The following is a 23,479-nucleotide window of genomic DNA, read 5'->3' as shown; positions in this document are numbered from 1 at the left end:
TCCACTGGGGTTGTGGCAATGTAAGCCTCTTCACCCTTACCCAGTCTGGACAGAGCATCAGCCTTTCCATTACGGATACCAGGCCAAAACGTGATAATGAAGTCGTACTCCGCAAAGAAAAGGGCCCATCTTAACTGTCGCGAAGATTGTGCCTTTGCAGAGCGTAAATACTGCAAATTCCGATGGTCAGTGAAAATGGTGACAGTGTGCCTAGCCCCAAGTAGGTGATGCCTCCATTCCTTCAATGCACATTTTATTGCCAACAACTCTTTATCAGTGACAGTATAATTCAATTGAGCCGCAGAAAATTTTTTGGACCAAAAGGCCACTGGGTGCATCTTTTGCGATATTGGATCACGCTGTGATAAGACTGCACCCATGGCCACATTGGACGCATCGGTTTCCACCACAAAGGGAAGATCCGGTCTGGGATGTTGAAGAACTGGAGCCACTGTGAACTTCTCCTTCAGCTTCTGGAAGGCCTCATCCGCCTCCTGTGTCCAATTGAAGGTTTTGTTCTTTCGCAGCAAGGACGTGATGGGATGAACCAGTTGAGAAAAGTCTGATACAAATCGTCGATAAAAGTTGGCAAACCCCAGAAAACTTTGGCCTCCTTTCACAGAAGTTGGAGCTGGCCAGGAAAGGATGGCGTCAACCTTTCTGTTGTCCATTTTTACCCCCTGCGGAGACAACATGAATCCCAGGAATTCAACTTTAGGAACATGGAATTGACATTTCTCCAACTTCACGTACAAGGAGTTTTCTTTGAGGATCTGAAGAACGGCAGTGACATGTGTAAAATGCTCCAGAGGATTGGCTGAAAAGATCAAGATGTCATCGACATACACCACTACACAAATATCCAGTAACTCGCGAAATATGTCATTCATAAAAGACTGGAATGCAGCTGGTGCATTACATAGCCCAAAGGGCATAACCTGGTATTCAAATAGTCCATAGCGAGTGCGGAAGGCCGTTTTCCATTCATCTCCAGGTTTTATGCGAATGAGATGATATGCCCCTCGAAGATCAAGCTTGGTGAAGATCTTGGCTCTCTTTACTTGGTCCAATAGGGTAGAAATGAGAGGCAGGGGGTATCGGTTCTTCACCGTGATTTGATTCAGGGCTCTATAATCGATGCATGTTCTCAAATGTCCTTCTTTTTTGGGCACGAAGAACAGAGGTGATGCAGCAGGGGACTTAGATGGTCTAATAAATCCATTGGCCAAATATTGATCAAGGTAAGCTTTCAGATGAAGGTTTTCCTTTTCCGTTAATGCATAAATGCGATGACAAGGAAGCTGAGCTCCTGGAATCAGATCTATCTGACAATCATAAGGCCTATGAGGGGGTAAAATTTCGACTTGCTTTTCTTCTTGAAAAACATCCTGAAACCTTTGATATTCTGAGGGCAATGAACCAATGAGGCCCAACATGATCTCAGTATTCTTTGTTGGTTGCTCTAGACCCGTAGAAGGTTCAGAGAGACTACAATTCTCAGAACATTCAGAGCTAAACATCAAGGTCCGTGCACGCCAATCAATAACAGGATTATGTTTTTCCAACCAAGGCATTCCTAGGATGATTTGAAATTGTGGTGCTTGAATTAGGTCAAAGGAAATCCCCTCCTTGTGTCCTTCCTGGCAGAGCATGATGAGATTGTTTGTTGACTGAGTCACCGGGCCTGACACTAGAGGGGTGCCATCGACCCCAGAAACATTTTCAGCTTCCAATTTCTCCCTTAAAGGAATACCCAATTTGCTCGCTAGGTGTAAATCCATATAGTTGCCAATTGCCCCACAGTCAATATATGCGTTCAACGCAAATTTTTTTGTGGGACATTCTGGACTAACTAAGATGATGGGAAACACAAAATGCGAGGTCACAGAAACCTTCTTCACGCTCGACAAGCTGACCTCTACACTTGTCGGGCACTGGAGTTTTCCGGACTCGGTTCTTTCTTCTCCTGACTGATTCCTCCTAGGGGCTTTCTTGAGGGTTTCACAGGACAGTCTTTCAGGAAGTGCCCCGCCTTTCCACAATATAAACACAGCTGCTGCTGCCGTCTCTTATCTCTTTCCGCTTGAGAGAGAGGACCTCGAATTACCCCCACCTGCATAGGTTCGGCATGAGTCTCTCCCAATGATCTTCCAACAGATTCCTTAGGACGTACAAAATAAGCTCGACCTTCTGGGCGCGCCCGGTCTGTTCTTCTATCTTGGAGCCGATGGTCTAACTGGATGGTTAAATCAATGAATTCTGTGACACCTTCAGGTGGGTTCACCACCTGTGCTAGGACATCCTTCAACTCACTCCGCAACCCGCGGTAAAACAAGGTGGTTCTTTTTTCCGAAGGCCAATTGGTTTCTGCAACTAGTCTATTGAAGGTTGCCACATATGCCAGCAGATCTTGATTGCCCTGTCGCAGCGATAACAACTCATTATCTAGGGCTTGACCCTGAGTGTGACGCGCAAATAACTTTTCCAGTTCCCGCTGAAACTCCTGAAAATTTCGTAACAAAGGATCATCTCTGTTGACAAGGGGAATAGACCAGTCGGCTGCATATCCACCAAGATATGACAACACAAATGCCACCTTAGACTGGTCCGTGGGAAAAACTCCTGGTCTACATAGAAAATGTAGTCTACATTGGTTTAAAAACACTGCAAACTTCTTTGGGTCTCCATTGAAACGCTCCGGGGGAGCTAAGGGAATATTTCCTGGTACAACCATTTTAACTGGAACAGCTGATGCAGATGGGGCTGGAACTTGTGGATTACCCTGAGGCAAGGGAACCTGTCCAGCTTGAGACTGCAATAGTTGGCGGGCCAATTCTTCGGTCCTATCCCTGTTTACCACTAACTCCCTCCTCAGAGCGTTGGTTTCTGAACGAGCTGCATGAACCTCAGCTCTCAATTCCCCCAACAATTGGACCAACTGATCCACCTCTGGAGTTCCCATGATGTCCAGGCAGAGTATGTTTCAGTACGGCTTCGCGTTCTGTAACGCTTACCTGAACTCTGCGGGAACACCGTAGTGGGAAACTGCTGGGCACAAGTCTGGGACACTGGAGTGGAAACTGCTGGGCACAATTCTTCCCTTCTACCTTGCTAGCAAGGGGTCCCTGCATAAAACACCAAAGATTCCTTCGTGTGTGTAAAGTGCTCAAAATCTTTGATTCAAAGAGAATTCTCCTTAAAATTCTTACCTAGGTTATTTTTGAAGCGAGCTATCCATCCTGCATCTGTGCAGGGGCTCTAGTTCTGCAGAGGGACATCCAGATGAATACAGTGGTGTGGAAAGGGAGCAAAAGTGACAGAAGGGGAAATTCCTACTATGCTAGTGGAGCCCCACTGGGCATGTAGTGAAAAAAATAGGTTACAACCCACTCAGAAGAAATGTGTTTCACACCCCAAAAGCTTCTTCTTCCTAAGTATGTGTGTATAACAGGATTAACTGAACTGGCACAAAAACCAACGTGCAGCTGCACGTAATAACAACAATGGGCAAAACCTTTCAATAAATGCCTTAACTGTGGAGTAGAAAACCTTTGTGTAAATACAAGCCCAAACGCACTTCACTGTAAGGAGTAACAATGCCTTTTCACTCAAAAGACTGTAGCAGGTGAAGAGCGGGAAAAAAGCTCGGTAGCAATGCCTGCCAAATGCATTTCTAAATAAACGCCGCAATGTCTTTCCCTCAGAAGCCTAAAGCTAGCGAGGAGCGGGACACGCGCTCAGTAGCAATGCCTGCCAAATGCACTTAACACTAACATGGCAATGTCTGTCACAGGAGATAGTTCGTCAGCGGAGAGCGGGAACTCGTTTTACCGAATGCTGACTGAACGCTCTTCACAAGAGCATGTCTTTATCACTCTGCAATAAATAAAGTCAATAAACACAAGAGCAAGCCGCTCGCAAAGAAAAAGAAAACAGATACTTGCAATGTGTAGCGCTGACAGGAACAATAAATACTTATGCCGCTGACAGGAACGAGTGCATATTAGAATGCAGCAGTGCGGAAAAAAAAACTAAATGACTGAAGTTATTTTGTGCTAAGGACAGGCTGGGGAGGTGAAGGAAAATACGAAAAGGGATAGAATATGGGACCGTTGAACCAATGAAGCGAAAAACGAAAGTTGACAGGACAGCTGACTGGAACTGCGGTAAGCGTCAATTGAAGGCAATGATGACGCGAAGCAGGGAACTCTCGAGGGGAGGGGCTTAAATAGGAGCGGAATGACGACCACTAGACAAACACTGCTCACCTCCCAGAATAAGCTAGACGGCCATGTGTAAAAGTCAGGAAGTGACATCAATTCCCCTCCAGTGCTCCGAGTTGTTTTTTTGTGGCCCAAGAATTATACATGGAAGACCACTTCCTTTTAGAGTCAATTAGGGAACCTTTTCCTGTGATCATGACACCTTGTAATGTTTGCGCCTGGCTACCTGCGGGTTTGGTTTCGCGCTATATCAAATAAACAAAAAAACAAACAAACAATATTGAAGTCAGACTGGCGTCCTACGTTTTGAATTCTCAGGCGGCCACCTGCACTGTTTGCTGGAAACAGCGGATCTGCAAGTGTTTGGGAGTAGCATTCTCATGATTTGATTGTCATATGTTGTTGCAAAGTGAGCATGTATTTGTCTTCCGCGTGAAGGTCAGGTGATCTGGTTTTTTGGTTGCGAGCTCAGTAGGCCCACGCATCCAAGTCAATCCTTAAGGTCAATTGTTTTTTGACCTTGAGCGAAAGGGAAACTTCAAAATCTATGCAAGGAATGAAAGCTTGGAAAAAATACGATTTGATAATGTTATGTTTTAAAAACGTTTGTAAGGAACATGAAATATCAGTTCACGAAGATTCTTTGGTGCGAACACATTGCTGTCCAACTTGGCCAGAAACAATGGAGGCTATAAACATCATGTAAGTTTAATTTTGATGACTGTACCCCGACCCGCATTTTAATTTTATATTACCAAAACATAAATTGTGACAATATAACTGAAGTATTATCTTTTTGCGCAGTTGTAATTTTCCTCCAATAACAGAGAGTGCAGATTGTCTGCGTTTGCAAGCTATGACTAGAGTCACCCTTGTTGACCGTTATTACTTCTTCTTTGAAATGTTATGCTTGCCCACATAGTTTTGTCGATCAGCTTGCACGTTCTTTTGGTCTTGTGTAAAATCAAGAGATGTAATTTTTTCTTGCTTGTCCATTCATTTTGGCTTCATAACTGATTTACCATCTCACTATGTAGATGCCCTTTTTTAAACCTTACGGCGAGTGCTGATTCGCAGCATTTATAGGCTGTCTCTATATGTACCCATGGTGAACGATAATATTTCCTTAAAATGTCATGTTTGCCCACTTCGATTTGTGTACTACTATCCACAATCTTTGTGTCTTTTTTGGAATGTTTTGCTAAAGGTTGGGTATTGACACAGATTCTCTCTTACGTTTTCCGCCTAGCTACATCTTGCCGTACTGTGCGTGCCATGGTTTCCAGATGCCGAGTGACAGCTTCTTTCACCGCCAGATGCAACTGCTTGTGACCGGCTGCCTGTCCATCACATTGTCGTGGGATGACCGGCTAGGCCCCCTTTGTCCCTACGCTGAACTAGCCATTAGGAGTAACATAACATCATTTATGGTCGTGTAGGACAAAGGTCATGGCGCCGTCTTGAAAATAACTGTGCAAACAAAGCGGGTGCTTTAACAGAAACGCATATTTTGTGTATGGGAAAATAACTACGTGTGCCTCACCATGAACATTTTCAGTGACACCCTTAGAACCATTGTCGCAATTTACTAGACAATGGGATTAGTCCGATGGTCTCTGACAGTTGTTTGTTAAATAAAACTACTTTACAAATTCTAAAATGTTAACGTTTTATTTTAAAATCCAGTGTATCATTTCAAAATGTAAGGTACCATGTTGTACGTTGCTGTATGTTTATGTACAGGTTCTGCGTCACGGCACATACTTTTGCTTTTTGCAGGCTGCCATGGAAAGCGAAGAGGAACCATGTATGCAACAACCGCCTTCCCTTTCGATGGTGGGCATCTTGAAAAAGGATTTTACTTTGTAATCCCTGTATGTTTATGTGCAGGTTCTGCGTCACAGCACGTACTTTTGCTTTTTGCAGGCTGCCATGGAAAGCGAAGAGGAACCATGTATGCAACAACCGCCTTCCCTTTCGATGGTGGCCATCTTGAAAAAGGATTATAACCAGAAATCCTATTTTTCAGTAGCACACGTTATTGTTTTGCAAATCTATACTATTACTGCCAAATCTTATTGCGTCTATGTCCTATACTGAGAAATATAAACTACATGGAGTGTATGCGATTTTTTAATTTTATTACACTTACACTGTGAAAGGTGGTTCGTAATGCAACATTTACTTTGTTAACGGGTGGCTTTCTTTTTTGGTAGGACAGCTATTAAGGCCATTTGCAAACGGAAATGAGGAAAGTGGCATCAAACAGTAATATGGGGGGTAGGTGGACGGCACAAAAATATTGTGTGATTGTTATGTGTAAGGTTGGGGCAGTGTTTGTCATGCTCCTTCATTACAGCAGTGCTGCTGTTTCTTGGGGAGGAGGGATGGCCTTAGCTGCTGTCATTTTCAGATAACTAGACCTTTTGGTAACAGTATGTAATGTGTAATACATTGTTAATGGCTGACTACCAATACATGCTGGCGTTGTGGAAGGGAAATGTTGCAGGTGGACATTCCTACATCAATATAAAATCTCTTTGCACACTGTCCACGAGGTAAATATCTTACTATTAAGTGTTTACGGATTCTGGGATAAATTACCCGCTGTAAACCGGCATATTGTCATGTGATATTCTCTGCAAGGTGTGTAAATAAGTCAGAAGTTACTTTACATTATGGCCACTACTATAAACCGATGATCTTTAGCAAAAAATGTTTGCAAAAGGGACGGTATGGTTAAGTTGCTCAACTGAAAAACCTGTGAAATTCAGTAAAAAAAAGTTTGTTAAAGGGACGTTATGGTTAAGTTGCCCTGCTAAAAACCGATAAAAATCACTAAGAAAAACTTTGTTAAGGGGACGTTATGGTTAAGTTGCACTACTAAAAACCTGTGAAATTCACAAAAAACAACGTTATAAACGTGACATTATGGTTCAAAGTAAAACCGAAAAACCCCTGAAATTCGCCAGTTATGGTAGGCTAAGCAACCATAACTGCCCGCACCACTGTGCACTGCTAACACTAACACCCAGGACATCAAAGATGACATCTTTCTCCCTCTGCAGTCTTCGTTGTTGATTTAGGACAACTTTGGAAAATGCAGCTGCCTGGGTAACTATTGAAAAAGACTTAATACTGCCTATTCCCTTGGATTGTCTTTTATCAACCGATAAGTACTTATGGATCAAGACGACACCACCTCCCGTATGACATGTGCTGTCACAGTAGATATATGACAACCAAATTCTAGTTGTAAAATATCTTCTATCTGAGCTGTCATGCATATGGATGAATCCCGCCATTACGTTCAATAATAAACAATTGAATTTGGCGATTGTGGGAAAATACTGGCATTTGGAAGCTTAATCAAATCTTAGTTGGGACACTGCTAATGGACTTTGGCTTTCTATGTTTTAAATACAAATTACATAACTCTGAAATAAGAAGATACCATGTATTATCTGGAGTGATTGCCTCCATCTTCTCTCGTCTTATGTATGTATTCATAAACCTCCTTAATTATATACTAGTTTACAGAAATACGAGCTCTCAGAATCAATAATTTATGAATGGCTTCCTTGTGATCCTGTCTCTGACATTAAAAGACCAGAAAAAAAAATATGGATGGACAAGACAGGTCAAACATTTTTGGAACAGAACTGGATGAAGATCTGCTAAAATATTGTGAAATTTAAAATAGATATGGACTTACGTTACACACAACAGAGGATTGTTCATGGTTTACAGTGGTCAGCAAGGAGGATGAAGAAAGCCAAAATTTGGTCCTCTGATTTATTTTGGTCCTCTGATTTATATTGCTCATGTAACAAAGAATTAGGAACGTATGTGCATATGTCTTGGTCTTGTGATAAAATTAACCAATTTCGGGAGGAGGTTCTCCATTGAAAGGACATGATATTTCTGTCTACATTGCCATGGTCCTCACTGTTTTGTATACTGGATAAATTACCGAACAATCTGAGCTTATCTGGCAACATTAAGAACTGGATATAGAAAGCATTAATTGAAGCGAAAAAACTTGCACAAATAAAATGTAAAAGCAGTCAGAAACCGAGGTAGATGGATTGAATTAAGAGCATGACAATATTGTCTGCTAAAGCGTATTGTCTGCTAAAGAAAAAGATATCCTATACTAAGAAACAAATGTTAGACTACTATCAACGTGTATGAGACTCGTTTAATGAATTATACATCTAACGTACTATTCTTCCGTTGAATAACCTTCGATGTAAGGTTAGACTTTCTTGGCTCTGACACACCCTTATCTCTGCCCTATTATTTTTTCTTTCTCTTTCCCTTTAAATTTCATCTGCCCCGTTTGTCTCCTACACTAGGAAGAAACTATTTACAATATGGTAAATATTACTTTGTGTTTTAAATTCCAATTATTAGAAACGTAATAAGATACACAGTGATTAGATAATTACGTATAGCTCAACCATGTACATGAATCCTAATAACTTGTTTATGGATTGCTTTTGGTAATTTCTTGGAATGTATTGTCTTCAATAAAAAATATGTAAGAAAAAAAGAAGTGGAATTAAAAAGATGTGCATCTACGGGCTGCTCCTAAACATCTGAGGATATGAAAAGCCCTGTGCAAGAAATACATCATGTCTTGCACAGGTCACATGTCTAATATGTGATCGTCATATGGGCGGCCCAAAGCCATTTTTGTTAAGGTATTGATATAGTAATTGTATGTTCTGTATCTAGAAAGAGGCATTTAAAACACATATCGTGCATACTGTTTAGCATAAAAGCAGCAGTCCGCACCTATCCCAAATTAACTTCTTTGCAAGAGAAGGGCTGGCAATCCTAAAGTGAAACAGCAGCTCATTGGTCCTAGACAATTTAGAGAAACTATTTAGAACGTAAAGAGCCCACACTGCTTACAGCAGTCCCTTATAAACATCTTTGCAAGAGACGTGCCGCTGATTCTCAAGAGAAACAGAAACCCAAGATTAAAGATATGGGATGGAATATCCTCATCACCAATCCCCCAACCAATGGCCACCCCACACTACAACTTAGAGAGGGATAGACAGCTGGAGTGGAGCAGGCATTAGCCAAACTCATGAAAGGGGATATGTGCTGTGGGTAATCCCCCCACTAACAGAAGTAGACTCTGGCACAACACCCCTCCTGCATTTGAACCCTGCCACAACACCCCTTCCTGCAAATGGTCCCCTGCCCCCAGCATGCTTTGTGTTTGAAGGAGGAAGCCTTTGGCAGGCCCAACAACTAATATGAGATGATTGGATAAGTGCATATCCTTCAAGCAAACACTTGCAGCCTTTGAAGCCAAAGGAAACCACAATAGCTAAGCTGAAAAGGGCCGGCGTTGAGGCCAGTGGAAACTGTGATCCATTTCCAAAGAACCTGATCCACATGCATTGTGTCTGGACTCTGGGCCACAGATTCATGAACTGCCCATGCCCCATTCATTATTCACATATCATGGGGCCCTGTAGTCTATAAATGCTTTGGCACTTTCTGCAAATCCTCCTGCGTGTATTTTGTCTCTTTTTTCACCAATTGTGTCATCTGGGGCACTGCTCTTTTCTTTATTTGTACCGGACCGGGTATGCTCAGCTGGAACACTATCTCCCCCTTCCTCTCCATCTAGTGTAGCAAACAATTCTGTGTCTGTCACTCCTGTCAGTGCTAGTGTGTGATCAATGCACAGCATTGATTACCACTTCATGTTATTGTCATATGTAGCAACCAATATAACCACGTCCTTCCTTACTACTACTTCCTCCAGGTATACCAGTGTGTGTGTGTGTCTTGTGTGATGATTGAGGGGCACTGTGGTCTGAACAGGAATTCATTTGGTAGTCGAAAGACCTTCCCTTGTATCCCTACGACCCATCCTTGCAGTATCTGTATCCCATACAAGAACATCTTTGTGTGTGTGTGGGTATCCCTCTCGATGTCTGTTTGTGAAGTATGCTTTCTGTTTGTGTAGTATGCTTGTATCAACACTGCCACCCTGGCTGGGTACATTCCAGGTGTGGTGCACACCATCCCTTTCTCTGAAAACAAAATTGTGGCATTCAATTTATTTACAAATCTCTTCCTAATATGTTAATGGGTGTGTCTTTTGAATACAATAATGGTGCTACGATAGGCTGCATACCTATTTTCAGTGGTAAATTTTTGTCAGAGGAACCTCTTGGATGGTCCCCAAAACGCCTTGTGTGTCCAATTTCTTCTTTAATAATGGGAACTCCCCTTCCTTAATAGAGGCTCTAGTAGCTCCAGTATCTATTAGAAATCAAAGGTATCTCCATCCTATTTGAACTGCTATCTCGGTTTCCTCTTTGTGGGCCTTCAGTTACTGCTAAAACAGGACATACTTGTACTTTCCGTGGGCACCCCTATTGGGAGAACGTATTGATAACGGATGTAAATGATTTCCACCCACCACTGTGACCCCTGTCTAATGAGGCACCTCAGTCTTCCCCAATATTTTTACCTTTTCTTTTGCGAGTGTCTGCGCTGGTGCCTGTAGTATTCTCACTCTACCCTGTGACTCTGTTCTCCCTAGGGCCGGTCTTTGCCCTTTGTAGGCACGACCTGTGTCTGGATAAGTTGCACTTGCATTTGTTGCTGCAGTACCATTTGTGCCATCTGAGGTTGTGTGTAAGTCTGTATATATTGCTGCGGTGGCTGCTATACAGTTTGTGGAATAAGTGGGCATGTTTGGGCAAAGTGACCCACATTTCCGCAGACAAAATACTGTCCTACAAACTGGGGCTCCATACCCTTATATCCGAATCCCCTTCCCCTTGGATAATACCCCTTCCCATCTGATATTGTCCCATGTACTTGTTCACTACCCCTGCGTGTGCAAACCCAGGCTGTTGTGTACTTATGAATCCGGGCTGCTGTTGCATCTGTTGTATTCCCCACTGAGGGTTCCCCCTTGCTGTGCTACTACTGTCACAGGAAGCCCCCCTTGTTGGGCGGCTGGAACGCTGATTGGTCGTATGAGTACTGCCCCTTCCATGCTTATTTTGGCAAATGTTTTCTGCAGAAGTTGTTTTCTGCTTTTACCGCATTGTCTACTGCCTCCTTGTCTTTTTCCTGATTTTTCTTACAATAATGTACAATAGTCGCCTGTATCTCGGGCCATCCCTTTGCTTCGATTCCGACAACCTTTTCTAGGAAAGCTTGTACATCTTTGAGGATCCCCCTCACCAGAATGTGATAGAATAGAGGTATTTTATCATCCCAGGATTGCTTTTTCTCTTGTGTCCACTTTTCTTGGATTGAACGTATGTATTCTGCAGGGTCCTCATCTGGCTTCATTTTAGACACTAATATTTATTCTATATCTGATATATCTCGATACAGCTCTCGCAGAGCCTCCAACATGTGTGCTCGATAATTATTAACAGGTGCTGCGTCATGTATGTTAGTACTTAACTTTACCCAAGCATATCCTGCTTGCTGACAAATCTTGTCACTTTGTTCCCCCACCAATACTGCCAATAAACACTTAATGTCCCCTATAGCCAATGGGATCCCTGCTGTCTCCTTCTCAAAGACATATATCCACTTGCTGACCCCTGCCATTAGTGACGGTAAACTGTAGACCAAATGATCCCTATTCATTCTCTGCCAGGGAATGTAATGTACTTCCCCCTTTTGCCTTCTGTAGAAGGGGCAACTGGGTTTGTGCTTCATGCTTAGCCCCCCGTCGTGGTCTTATTACTACTGTCATGATTGCCTATTTGCCAATTCCCTGTGTGTTCCTTCCTTTCTTCATCCTTCCCTTCTTTTCTCTTCCTTCCTCTACACACACTTGTTAAATTGTATGTGTCGATTCGTCATCCCTGCTGTTATTGTCACTGCTGTTATTGTCACTGCTATCTTCCCAATCTGATGCAGTATGTTCACCCTCTGTCGTATCTGGTTAGTCTTCCATGTTCTGTCCACAGTCATCAATTTTGATATGTATGCGTCCAGCTGTCCATCCCAGCTGGTCCTCCCTCTTTCCCTGTTCCTTCCCTTTTTTCTCTATTTCCCTCGCCATTACGTTTTCTGCTTCTCTAAACATTGAGTCCAATAGCTGTTGTGTGTTTTTCTTAATGTATGCCAAGTATTTCCTTTTCCCTTTCTCTTCCTCATCCCCAGAATGGGGTTCTGACTGTTCCTTGTTTTTCTTTCTTTTCTCCCTGTCTGTGGATGCTCACCTAGGATTTGTATATTCTGCAGCTGGTTTTAACAATGGATATAATGCATAGGGATGTAGTGGAGCACTTTTCTTCTCCCTTCTTTTTCTCTGCTTTAGTTTCTTTGTACAGTTTCCAGAGACCTAAAATATCCTGTCTCTTTTTAAGCTTCACACCTTTGTATGTTGCCGACAAATATGAGTACATACTGTTGATTATATCCTTTTGATAAGTTCCCTCTGCGGGACATTCCTGATAACACTTTCCCACTGTGTCCCCTACCCACTGAACGTGGTATTTTAATATTTTATCGCAATACTGGGGCAATGTTTTGCACGTTTGATTGAGGGGTGCGTTCATAAGATAAGATGAAATTATTGCCACCTTTCCCTAATTTGTATAATACTCTTTTCCCCCTTTCTAGTTCTGGCCCCTTTACTTATAGCTCCAAAAAAACGTTGGCCCCTTCCTTACTCACATTTGCTCACTCACTCTTATACTTACCGTCTTATTCGTTCACCCTATTTTGTTCACACAGGCCTTCTGCTCATGGCCCTGCCCTTTCACACCACTCACACACAATGGGCCTCTCCACAGACCTGTCTTGTTAGTTTTAGTTAGTACACAAATGGCCTTGTGTGCAGGCCTGCCACCTTAACAAATATGCCCTACGTTAATGTGCCTAAGGTTCGGTTGCCCCTCCCATCTTTCAACTGCATCCCGTGCACGTGCTACACAGCTCATTCTATATTTACATGTTAGTTTGGCTCCGGCCCCTCCGCAATTTCCACAGCCACAATAAAAAAAAACAACACCCTAACCACACCTAATCACAATAAACTACTACTGTTTCGACAAAACACCAATGCATATGACTTTTCTCTTTTTCTTCACGATCTTCAATACTGTTCAACTTCGTAAAAAATAAAAATGATGCAAGTTCCGCCACTTACTATACGACCCTCTGCTTTAACGCAGATGTACCACCACCCACTCACGCCCTATTGGGTAAGTGGACCTAAAATCTACAACTACTACGGCCAATCACCAATTGAGGATATGTCCTATACACCATAAAAATAAGCCCTCCCCCCTCCCTGCACGTTCATGCACGAGTATACTCATGTATCCTTCTTTGGAGATTCTTGAGTCTTCTTGACCCCAGAGTCTTCCTTTAAAGGCCAGTTCACCCTTCCGAGAGCAGGGAGTGTTGAGACCCGGCAGACCTTTGCAAACTCGCCGTCTGCAAGGCCTCCTCAGTGTTGATCTCTTAGGACTGGCCTGCAAACGTTGTACAGCATTCCTCCAGGAGCACGGTTTGAATCCCCACGTCTGGTTGGGAAAGCTCAGTTCACCCTACTGGCCACCAGAAATGTTCTGTGGGCTGCCACAAAACTCACCATTTGAAATTTCAAAAGTAGTCTAAAAAAGGAATGTGCACCAGGCAAGAACTAACGCTATTTTTTCTGGGCCCAGATTGAGCTGGGAAAGCAAAATTAAAACAGAATGCGGAACAGAACTGCATGAAAAGCTTTGTTGAAAGTTCACCCCCAAAATGAAAACTTTTATAATCGTACAAAGCTTATTAGCATCAAGTCACATTGCAATATTAGGTCAATCCTCTAAGGGAAGCTAATTGGTAGAGCTACGTAATTCCCCTATAGCGGGACATACAATATAAAAAAATTATTGGGTCCTACAAATCTTACCACACGGCCCTTGACCACCTCTGTGACATCACAGTTCAACCCCCAATGCCCACATCATAGTGCCAAAACATTGAGACATTTGAGATGACCAGCAGATCTTTATTCATCTGCCACCGGCCATCCCATCCAATTCTCATGAGAATACAACTAATCATGACACTGAAAGAGCCTTGAATCATTGACAAGTTACTGCTTTAATGTTGCATCTTAGAGACTCTTCCAACCTCTTCCCAGGCTCACATGTGCAAGGGGCATTTTGAAACCGCCACAGGGCTTTTTGGAACTGTCAGTAGATGTGTATCGTAAACTAATATGCCGAATTATAAAATGATTGTGCAGTTACTACCTTCCCCCCACACCCATGAGCTTTGCTTCCTAACCTGAAAAGTATCAAAGGCTTCTCATTTCTTACCGTATAATCCTGGGAAGGTGTAGTTTACAATTTGCTTCCAGCCTCTGCGGCTGCTAGGCATATCAATAAAACACTAATTCATTTCTAGTGAAAGCAAGCTCTGAGGCCTGTTTACAGTGCCTAGGTCTTATGTTAAGCCTTGCATACTCACCTGCAATTCAAACTATACTTCCTATAGAATATTTACCTAAAACACAATATTTGAGTCCAGCCTAGTGCATAGAACTGTGTGGCTATCGATAAAGCCCCGTCTCCTTTTAGTGGAACTGTACTGACAATAGCATTTATGAGAAAGAAAAGGAGCTACACACTATGAGATTCTAGGCAAGCGGTTACTCACAGGAGTGTTTATCACAAGCACAGGACAAGATAAGACAAAGTAAAGGAAGAATATGGTGATTCCACCAAAAGACTTTGGGCCTCATCACGATTCAGCCTGTATCCCGGCGGTATTACTGGCGGGATACCGCCCGGGTTACTAGCGTTACCGACAAACCCTCCGGCGCTATTAGCGCCGGATCACAGGTTTGGTGGTAATGGTAATTGCCCATTCCCCTTTGATTCCATTGGACCCAATGCTGTGCACTAATAGCACAGCACTAATTGTGCCCAAAAATTAGAATGTTCCTGGCGCTTTCACCCCCAGCTAAGAGCTGGGGGTAAATGCAGCCAAACCTTGTGATTTGGCGGACCCTTAAATGCGGCGATAATAGCATTACTGCCACATTTAAGGGTTACAGACAAACTTGTGATGAGGCTGTTTAACTAACTACACCAATAACGTGTGTTAATTTTATAAATACATTTTCCAAGGACGCCAATATGTTAAACAAAATGATTTTTTTTAAACAGCAAATATTAATGCTAGATCCAGACTCAAATGAATATATTGAAGATAAACCCAGGTTCATATAAACTCGGGCACCGACTATTAAAAATAAGCTGGTGTGCCCATCATTTCTAAGACCTAATGCAGTGGAAGGTAGCAGTGATTGGTAGAAGCCTACACACAAGGGCTTTCATAATTGTAGAATGTGCAGTATGTGCAGGTATGCACATAAAGATACTGACATTTTTACATGTAATGGAGGGATGCAAGTTAAGATCCAAGACATTATAAACTGTTGTTCTTAATATATAGTGTATGCTATTATTTGTATCGGTCACAAAATGACGAAAACATGCGGAAGCCAGACGCGGATAGGGTGATCCATACAAGACCCACAGGACTGGAAGTGGAGACTAGAGGACTGTGAAACTGATGTGGCAGGATTCTTATTAGGCTATGTTGGGTAGTATTATTATAATGCTATGTTATATAGGATTCTTTTTATGGAGAGGAAGGATAGCTCAGGGACAACGGGTTTGTCTTGAAAGCAAGACAACGCAGCATAACACAGGTTTGAATCCCAATCCCGCGCTTAGAAGCCACTCGCTGATGTTAAGTGCATTATAAATGAACAATAAATAAATAAATGCTACGTTATGCAATGCTATGCTATGCTATGCTATGGTATGCTACATTTGGCTCTCCCATACAGTTAGACCTCAGACCCTCCATGCCACCTCCCTCTGTCTGCTCTACACGCAGTACCCAGGACAGACCGAAACCCCTCCAAGGGCAGAAGACACTTCAGACTTTCCCTTCAACTAATTCTCTACAAGTATAGCATTATCCCCATATATACGGGAGATAACAGAAGGGGTTTCTGCTAATGCTGCTTTTTCACAATACAACACAGTGGCCCTCAGTACTGGTCTGGCGGAAACCGTGCCGGTAAAACCAGCAGGTAGCCGCCGGACCTGTAATGATTTACCGCAGCCTGACTTGCCAGAAACACTGGGGCATTACAGCGCTGGCGATCGGGTAAGTCAGGCGCCGGTAAAATGTTGATCTCCATTCCTATAAAGTCCAATAGGACCCTATGGGAGTGGGGACCACAGAAGCACCAGCACCGTTAATAACGCTGCCGGTGCTTCCATGAAAGTCTGCCGGCGGTTGCTGTTCCGCCCACCAGGTCTGACCCTGGCTGGCGGTACGGCACCCGCCCGCAGACTTGTAGTTTGCTGGTCGAGAAACCACGGTGCCGGTAAGCTTACAGGCACCATTGTTTCCGGACCGGCACACTTGTAATGAGGGCCAATGTCCTTGCAAGGCTGCATCACAAGGTCACAAGTGAGATGTCAACAGTTCTTGCCAAAGATCAGCTGTATCGTGCCAAGTAATCCCTCATTGTGAAAATACTGAAATATATTCGTGTTTACCTATGACATGCTGTATAAACCCGCACTCTAGGTTGGGGGCGCTAGAGAAAGCCCTGTGTGCCAAACTGCCAGAACACTTGCATGCTGTGTTCCCTGTTGATCCCTCTGTATGCTGTGTATTTGCTAAAAAGGATAACTAAACCGAAAAGACACGGACATCCCTGACCGGGGAGAGTGAAGCCCACGGCAGCTGGACGGGTGACATCGGATAGACAGGAACACAGGTGGCACACACGGAGACTGAGTCAACTAAGCCAGACAATCCCACCAACTCTTTCACCCGCCCCGTAATTTAATTACTGCCAGGTACCACGTTGGTGTGGAATTATCGAGACATTGACAATCCCCCCACTACCTGAGAGGTTGTCATTAGCAGATGCACTGGCCACTAGAGTCTAAATGGTGGATAAGGGGAGCCATGAGAGAGCATGGGGGCCAGAGGAGTAAGGAACCTGTAGGCCAGTCAGACCCAGATCAGGACAGAGCCGCATAAGGGGAGACTACGCAAGCCGAGTGCTTCAATTCAGGATAGAGATGCAAACTAACCAACCCTACTAACAACTTCCCTTTCTGCATACACCTCTCAAACTCCAAACCAAACACAACCAAAACCTACAGCACAACAAACCGCACAAACTTCACTACATTGCAACAACAAAACAAAAACACACATAACCTTGCACAACAGTACACGACGACTACCGGCCGCAAACACCCCAGGCCCAGCCAACGGACCCACCGGGCTCAGGCCGCCAACAGCACATCACGGCTCTCTTGCATTTTTCCTGCTTCCTCCCACTAACTCAACCCCACTCTCCCTTTTCAGAGCCGCCAGAGCGCCAAGGGACCACTACGGTGGTGATAGTGCGCGGTACAAATGTCCTTTAACATTAACATTAACATCTAATACATGAAGCTTGCTTTACCATAAGCCTGTGTCTCCTCTCCTTATTTACTGCAAGCTGAGGCTGGCCAAGTGGGGTGGGGGGTGATCTTGGCTACCACAATTGTTGAGTTATGGGTACCTTCCCCCTTGATATAATTTGTTCATAAGAACTTTGGATATTATAATATGTAGATTGATTATTTATTCTATTTCAGTTTAGTGAATTAGAAGGCTTTGAGGACAACACGCTGACCACTCCAATGAGGAGCTGGATAGGTGTGATAGGGTGAGTTAAAAACTCTCTGGTAAAGTAATCAATCATAATAAAGCCAATGGATTTCCAGCACAGTGACAATAAGATAACAAAATAAGGGGTGCAATGGTTATGGGGCACGGTTTTTTAACTATGGTTCAAGTGATGCCAAGGAGATTGGCAATATGGGAATAGGAGGTGCATGAAAAAAATAATATTTCTCCACATTGTGGTTTGATTGACTCAAACGTGTGTGGCTGCTCTCTTGAGCACTGCAAGAGTGGAGATGATGTAGTCCATTTCAGTACTAATGGGCCTATAATTAGACCTTCATTTGAGGCAAAAGGTGCACTAAAGCACAGGCTGCGTAGAAGATATTTGTGGGACATGAGATATTAAGTCATTAAGTATAGTGACTAACCACAACTGATGTATATATTTTCTGTTTTTGGTTTCTCTTTCCCTCTTTTCTTTTCTTGAGATATTAAGTCATTAAGTATAGTGACTAACCACAACTGATGTATATATTTTCTGTTTTTGGTTTCTCTTTCCCTCTTTTCTTTTCTTGATGTCTGTTTTAATGCCCTCAATCCCTGTACAGTATTTTCATTTTATATATTGCAATGTTATTGCATTATATATTTTTTCGATGTCATTCAATTTGGTACATATATTTTAGTGATTGGAATGTAACTTGGTTTGTGCTGGTATTATGTTATGATGGCTATTGTATTTGACATTAGATAGCATTGAGAAGACTTTAGCCCATGGTTGCCTTGACAAGGACCGTATAGGTCGAAACACGTGTCGGCAAGGGCCCTCTGTAACCATTTAGGAAAATAAAAACCAATTTGTGCTGTAATTTTGATAGAATATCTTAGACTACTTTTCATTTCAAATTTGGTGATTGAATTCTGAATTTCTATGTGAGTACACCAATACCAATTTGGATAAGCGCAACTTTGTCTTGTATTTTACACTTATGTATTCCAATTAGGCAGGGGTATAGCCTAATAGCCAGAATCTGCAGCAATCCAGCCAACTTCAGGATCTTATAGCTCATATAATTGCCTCATCCCAAGCGCTCATTTTTTACCTGGATAAGCCCCACCTCTATCGTTACATATGTATACTCAAAATCTCTGGGTGCTCTTTCTGGTTCTGTTTGATCTTTGAGTGAAGGTAGCAGAAGTGTTCACGGATTTAGAGATAATGGGGGTCATTACGAGCTACTAGCACCATGGCTGCCTCCAAACCCGTGTCTGGGTCCGTGGTGTCAGAATGGGGACTTACCAGGACATTCCGACCTAGGCGGACCCGGTAAGTCCCCATTCTGAATGCCATTCCCCATTCCCATTCGAGCCCCCATAGGGCTCAATGGGAATGGGGAAGGAGCTAATAACGGGCCTGCAAATAGCGGGCCCGTTATTCGCTCCCTGGTCTCTTAGCGGGTCCCGCTAAGAGCGGCTGGTAAAACCAGCCTGCCCTGGTGGGACCCACTAAGGGACCTCAGAATGCGGCGGTAGGGGGTTAACGGCACCGGCCTCCTTACCGGTGCCGTTAACCCCCTACCGCCGTACTCGGAATGACCCCCTATATCCTTACTTTGGATGGGAAGGGGTGCTTTCCAACATTGAAGTAGGGGATGTCCAGGTTTCGACAAGAGTCTTAGTCCACAAACCTACCTCCCACATGAATGACTTTCTTTAAAGCTAGTGTTGATCTAGGCACAATCTTCCGTAACATCCCGTAGGGATCATGACATGCATGTCTGTCTGTGTAAGCGGTGGAATTGTGCTGAGATGGCGTCCTTGTAGGCTTTGCACAGTTGGAATCCTGTCTCTGAGTCTATAGTGGGACTATAAACTTGCCATGTGAGCTTGGTAAACTTTAGGACTCTGCTGCCTGTCAGTGTCCGCGTTTTCTTGGTAGGTTTGTGTTCCATGGTTTGACTTCTGAGTCAAGTCCAATTTATCGTACTTCCAATACTATATTAGTTTTGGCCCTTTATTGGCCAGGGTGCAGATGTCACTTATTTGTATTTTTTACAGTTTTAACAGTGTTGACTCCCAAGTCAGCATGCATTTTAATGCCTCTTTCTCAAGATGCTTTAGGAATTCTGACACCCGTAACAAGCATGCTTTGTAATTCTTCAGTGTCTGTTACTAAAGATGACCAAGGAGTTTGGACTCTGTAATAAAGCAGAGTGTGATCAACAACACATACACCGGTTATAAGTATTTTGTTTAGCAAGATCTTAATTTAAGATGGTCATTGACAGGGTTCTCATACAACACAAATTCTGCCTCCAACCCCCACTTCTTCAATACAAATACTGGATCTCTTCTGCGTACGTTCCAATAACTGAAACAGAAAAGTCTTCAGGAGTGCGCTAAAGTTCTTCTGTTCATCTGGACATACAAAAGATAAGACAACATAAATACAAGATACTTTCTCTGGGACTTTACACTGTAGTTAACAAGTCTCTGGGGCAATAACACATTGTTTTGGCACAACAATCGTTCACTCATGGGTCCTGTCCCAGGTATAACTTGGTCGCTCACAGTCTGTGGCTTTAACTGGTCCCTCACTTATTTTTTAGTTCTTGGTTTTCTGGGTTGTTGTCAGATTATTTTATCCCTGATTGTTTAGGCATTTTAGGATCTTTCAACTGGGGCACAGGGCTTTGGTAGGTCTAGGTGGTGTGCCTAAGAAGCAGCAAGAGGAATGGCTGAGGACTTCAGGCAAGGCTCAAAAGTTACCACCTTGCTCTTGGCCACCTAAGATGGGTAAAAGGGTGTGCAAGGTGTTTCAGTTCTCCCTTTCTTTAGGGGCCTCCCTGTTTTGCCACCAGCCTGCTTTCCTTTAGCTCTTCACCATTCTGCAATGTCCTCATCCCTAAGGGGGACCACTCACTCCTTTCCTCATCTCCTTACTGGTCTCCTGGTCCTTCTCTCCAATGATGTCCAGACACTGTGCTACACACTTCTTCCTCCGCTCCTCCTCAATGCTCTATCAGGCATATGGCAGGCCTGATTCTCCTCTTTCGTTCCTTTGGTCTTTCCTGAGCTAATTCCCTCTTTCACACCTCCAGAGGGACTCTGCTTTACTTCCTCCAGACTTCTGAGTCTTCCTTCTACCCTTTACGTCCCTACCACACCCAGCCCTTTCCACCCTCCTCGTTCCCCCACTCTGTATGGTTTAGCTCCTCTTAACTTTCTTTGTCCTCCACCACCTTTAAGCTCTTTCTTCTTCTGACTCTCATGCTTCCACTGGTAGCTTTTCCCACCTTACTTTAACACCTCCTTTTTATGTGCTCTCTCCAACATCCTCTTATTCTTCCCACCTCCTTTCTGACCTCTTTTCTTCATCCTCCACTTAGTTCTTCCACCATCTTTCTGACCTTCATGCTCCAAGCTGTTCTCCAGCTCTCCATGTTCTCCCACCAGCCTCCTACTCTCCAGCTCCACTGTTCATCCTTTCTTTTCTTCCACCAGCCTCCTACACTGTGCTTCCACTCACTCCAAACAATCACATCCTTCTGGCAGAACCCATTCCTTAAGTAATTGCCTAACCCCACCTCCCTGAATCAAAGGGATTCAGGTGGCCTCCTTTCACCTTCTGTCCCATGATTGGTTTACTGTTTCAAGACTCTCCTTTCATGTTCTTGGCCCGACAACGCTTGTGCACTCATATGTTGTTCAGTTTGATAAATGGCCTCTCCACCATCTTGAATTTGTCTCTTACACTTGCACGAAGGGAGCTGAGTGTGCTGGAGGTACATGCTTCACGGTCCTGCTCACGTTTTCCCATTCGCGAGCATGAGCTTGAAACTCAGATGGTTCTCCAAGATGAACGTGTGCGCATTCAAGTTGATCTTCTGCTCTATAAGTGAACATTATTTCTGACTCCCACACTGACTGTACCTCTACACTAACACCGCTTCCCTTTTTACCCAGGATAGAAGAGTTGTCCCATCATGGAAACATGGCTGCTCTTTGGTTTCTGGCCTATTATAAGAGTAAGCGTTTGCACTGGGGACTCTACAACAATCTCAGCAGAATCCATGTGACAAGCTGACCTGAGCAAAGGCGTAGCACGGATTGTCTAACAAGTGTGTCCTGAAGCTAATGTAGTTGGGTCCACTGCAGTGACATTAACATCTAGTCTCAGGAGGATAGCTCAGAGGCAACGTGCTCACCTTGGAAGCAAGATGACACAGAGCAACACAGGTTTGATCCCCGTGTCCGCGCTTAGAAACCTCTGGGTATTTTGCGCGTTATAAATAACCTATCCTATCATATCTGTAAATGCCCACACACACCTGCTGAGTGGGCATTTTCAGATTTTGGGTGGGCCTTGCCCGGTCAGACCACACCATTTCGACGGCTCTGCACTTGACTGCAGTCACAGAAGACAAAACTCCATGCACAATCAATCATAATCAGCTATGACTGACACTTTTTCACACAACATAATATCTCGGAGAAGACTCCATCCAATTCGTAGTGGGAAGCCGCTCTTCCAGTCAATTCCAACACGCTTTTGACAGTATTATTTAAAGCATATTTTCTGAATTTGATGTCTTCACAAATCCTCCCCCTTGACAATCACATGACCCCTTGCTAAAAGATACATTCCTGAAAGTTCTATATGTCTATTTCTTTTTCTACAGGTTCGAAATCATGAGTAGGTGCTGGCAGTGGAGATCCCTAAAGAGGCCAAGCTTTGCCACACTGATCGATGAGCTGGAGTCCTACAAAGGCCACGCTGATGACACAAAACTGCTGAGCACCACAGACACGCTTGACCTCAGTCGCTATTCCATCATTGCGGGTCTCAACTCGCAAGATGCAAAATTACACGTTTGCTCCGTCTGAAAAAGTTCATTGATCAAACTGAACAAGGCCCACGAGCAGCAAAGAAAATGACACTTCTGGTGCTAAGAAGAAAAGATTTTTTTTCAATAAAAGACAACAAATTCAATTTTTCTAATCTCTCTTGAAACAATGGGGAAGGAAAATGTCTTCGCGATATAGGACTTAAAAGAGAGGATCTGTGAAGTAGAATTGTTTACTAGTCGACTGCTGTTTCGCCAGCATTTGTTCCAAACATCCTAAATAACCCTCCATGCATATCAGCCCTTCTGCTCTTTTTTTTTATGAAGGTGAGCAAATCACTTAAAAATCATAATAAACCCTGCTGACTGGCACGTTTACGGAGTTTCCATCTGAATAGCATTGGGATAGTAATTTGTTTTAGGTTGCCCGGCTTTCTTGAACTATATTTGCCATAAAATGTAGTTCAGCACATGTTCTGGTGCAGCAAGCAAACCACCACACACTCTTCATCACCATTGATACCTTAGCATTACACAAATCCCCGGCCACCTAGTGACACGTTCCACTGAAGCCACTTTATTGCTTCATATCATTCATTCCAAGTTCAAATAAATTGGCCATTATAAAGATGAAACCTTTTTGTTGCTGATACCTGTGAAGAATTGCGAAAAGTCTATATCTGG

At 43.4% G+C, this 23,479-nt stretch overlaps 1 protein-coding gene across 1 annotated transcript in view; it reads left to right on the top strand.

Moving 5' to 3' along the window:
• LOC138472587 (tyrosine-protein kinase STYK1-like) overlaps positions 1-22,934 on the top strand; it is a 567,235-nt gene extending 544,301 nt beyond the window's left edge. Inside the window, exon 10 of the mRNA XM_069610834.1 lies at positions 22,631-22,934. Within this exon, the coding sequence (XP_069466935.1) occupies positions 22,631-22,835 (205 nt within the window). The 3' untranslated portion in view covers positions 22,836-22,934. The remainder of the gene's footprint in view (positions 1-22,630) is intronic.
• Positions 22,935-23,479: the final 545 nt, after the last annotated feature.

The sequence above is a fragment of the Ambystoma mexicanum genome, chromosome 8 (genome assembly GCF_040938575.1).
Source record: "Ambystoma mexicanum isolate Mex_15411 chromosome 8, UKY_AmexF1_1, whole genome shotgun sequence".
Classification (NCBI taxonomy): domain Eukaryota; kingdom Metazoa; phylum Chordata; class Amphibia; order Caudata; family Ambystomatidae; genus Ambystoma; species Ambystoma mexicanum.
This window is presented reverse-complemented; position numbering and strand designations above follow the sequence as displayed.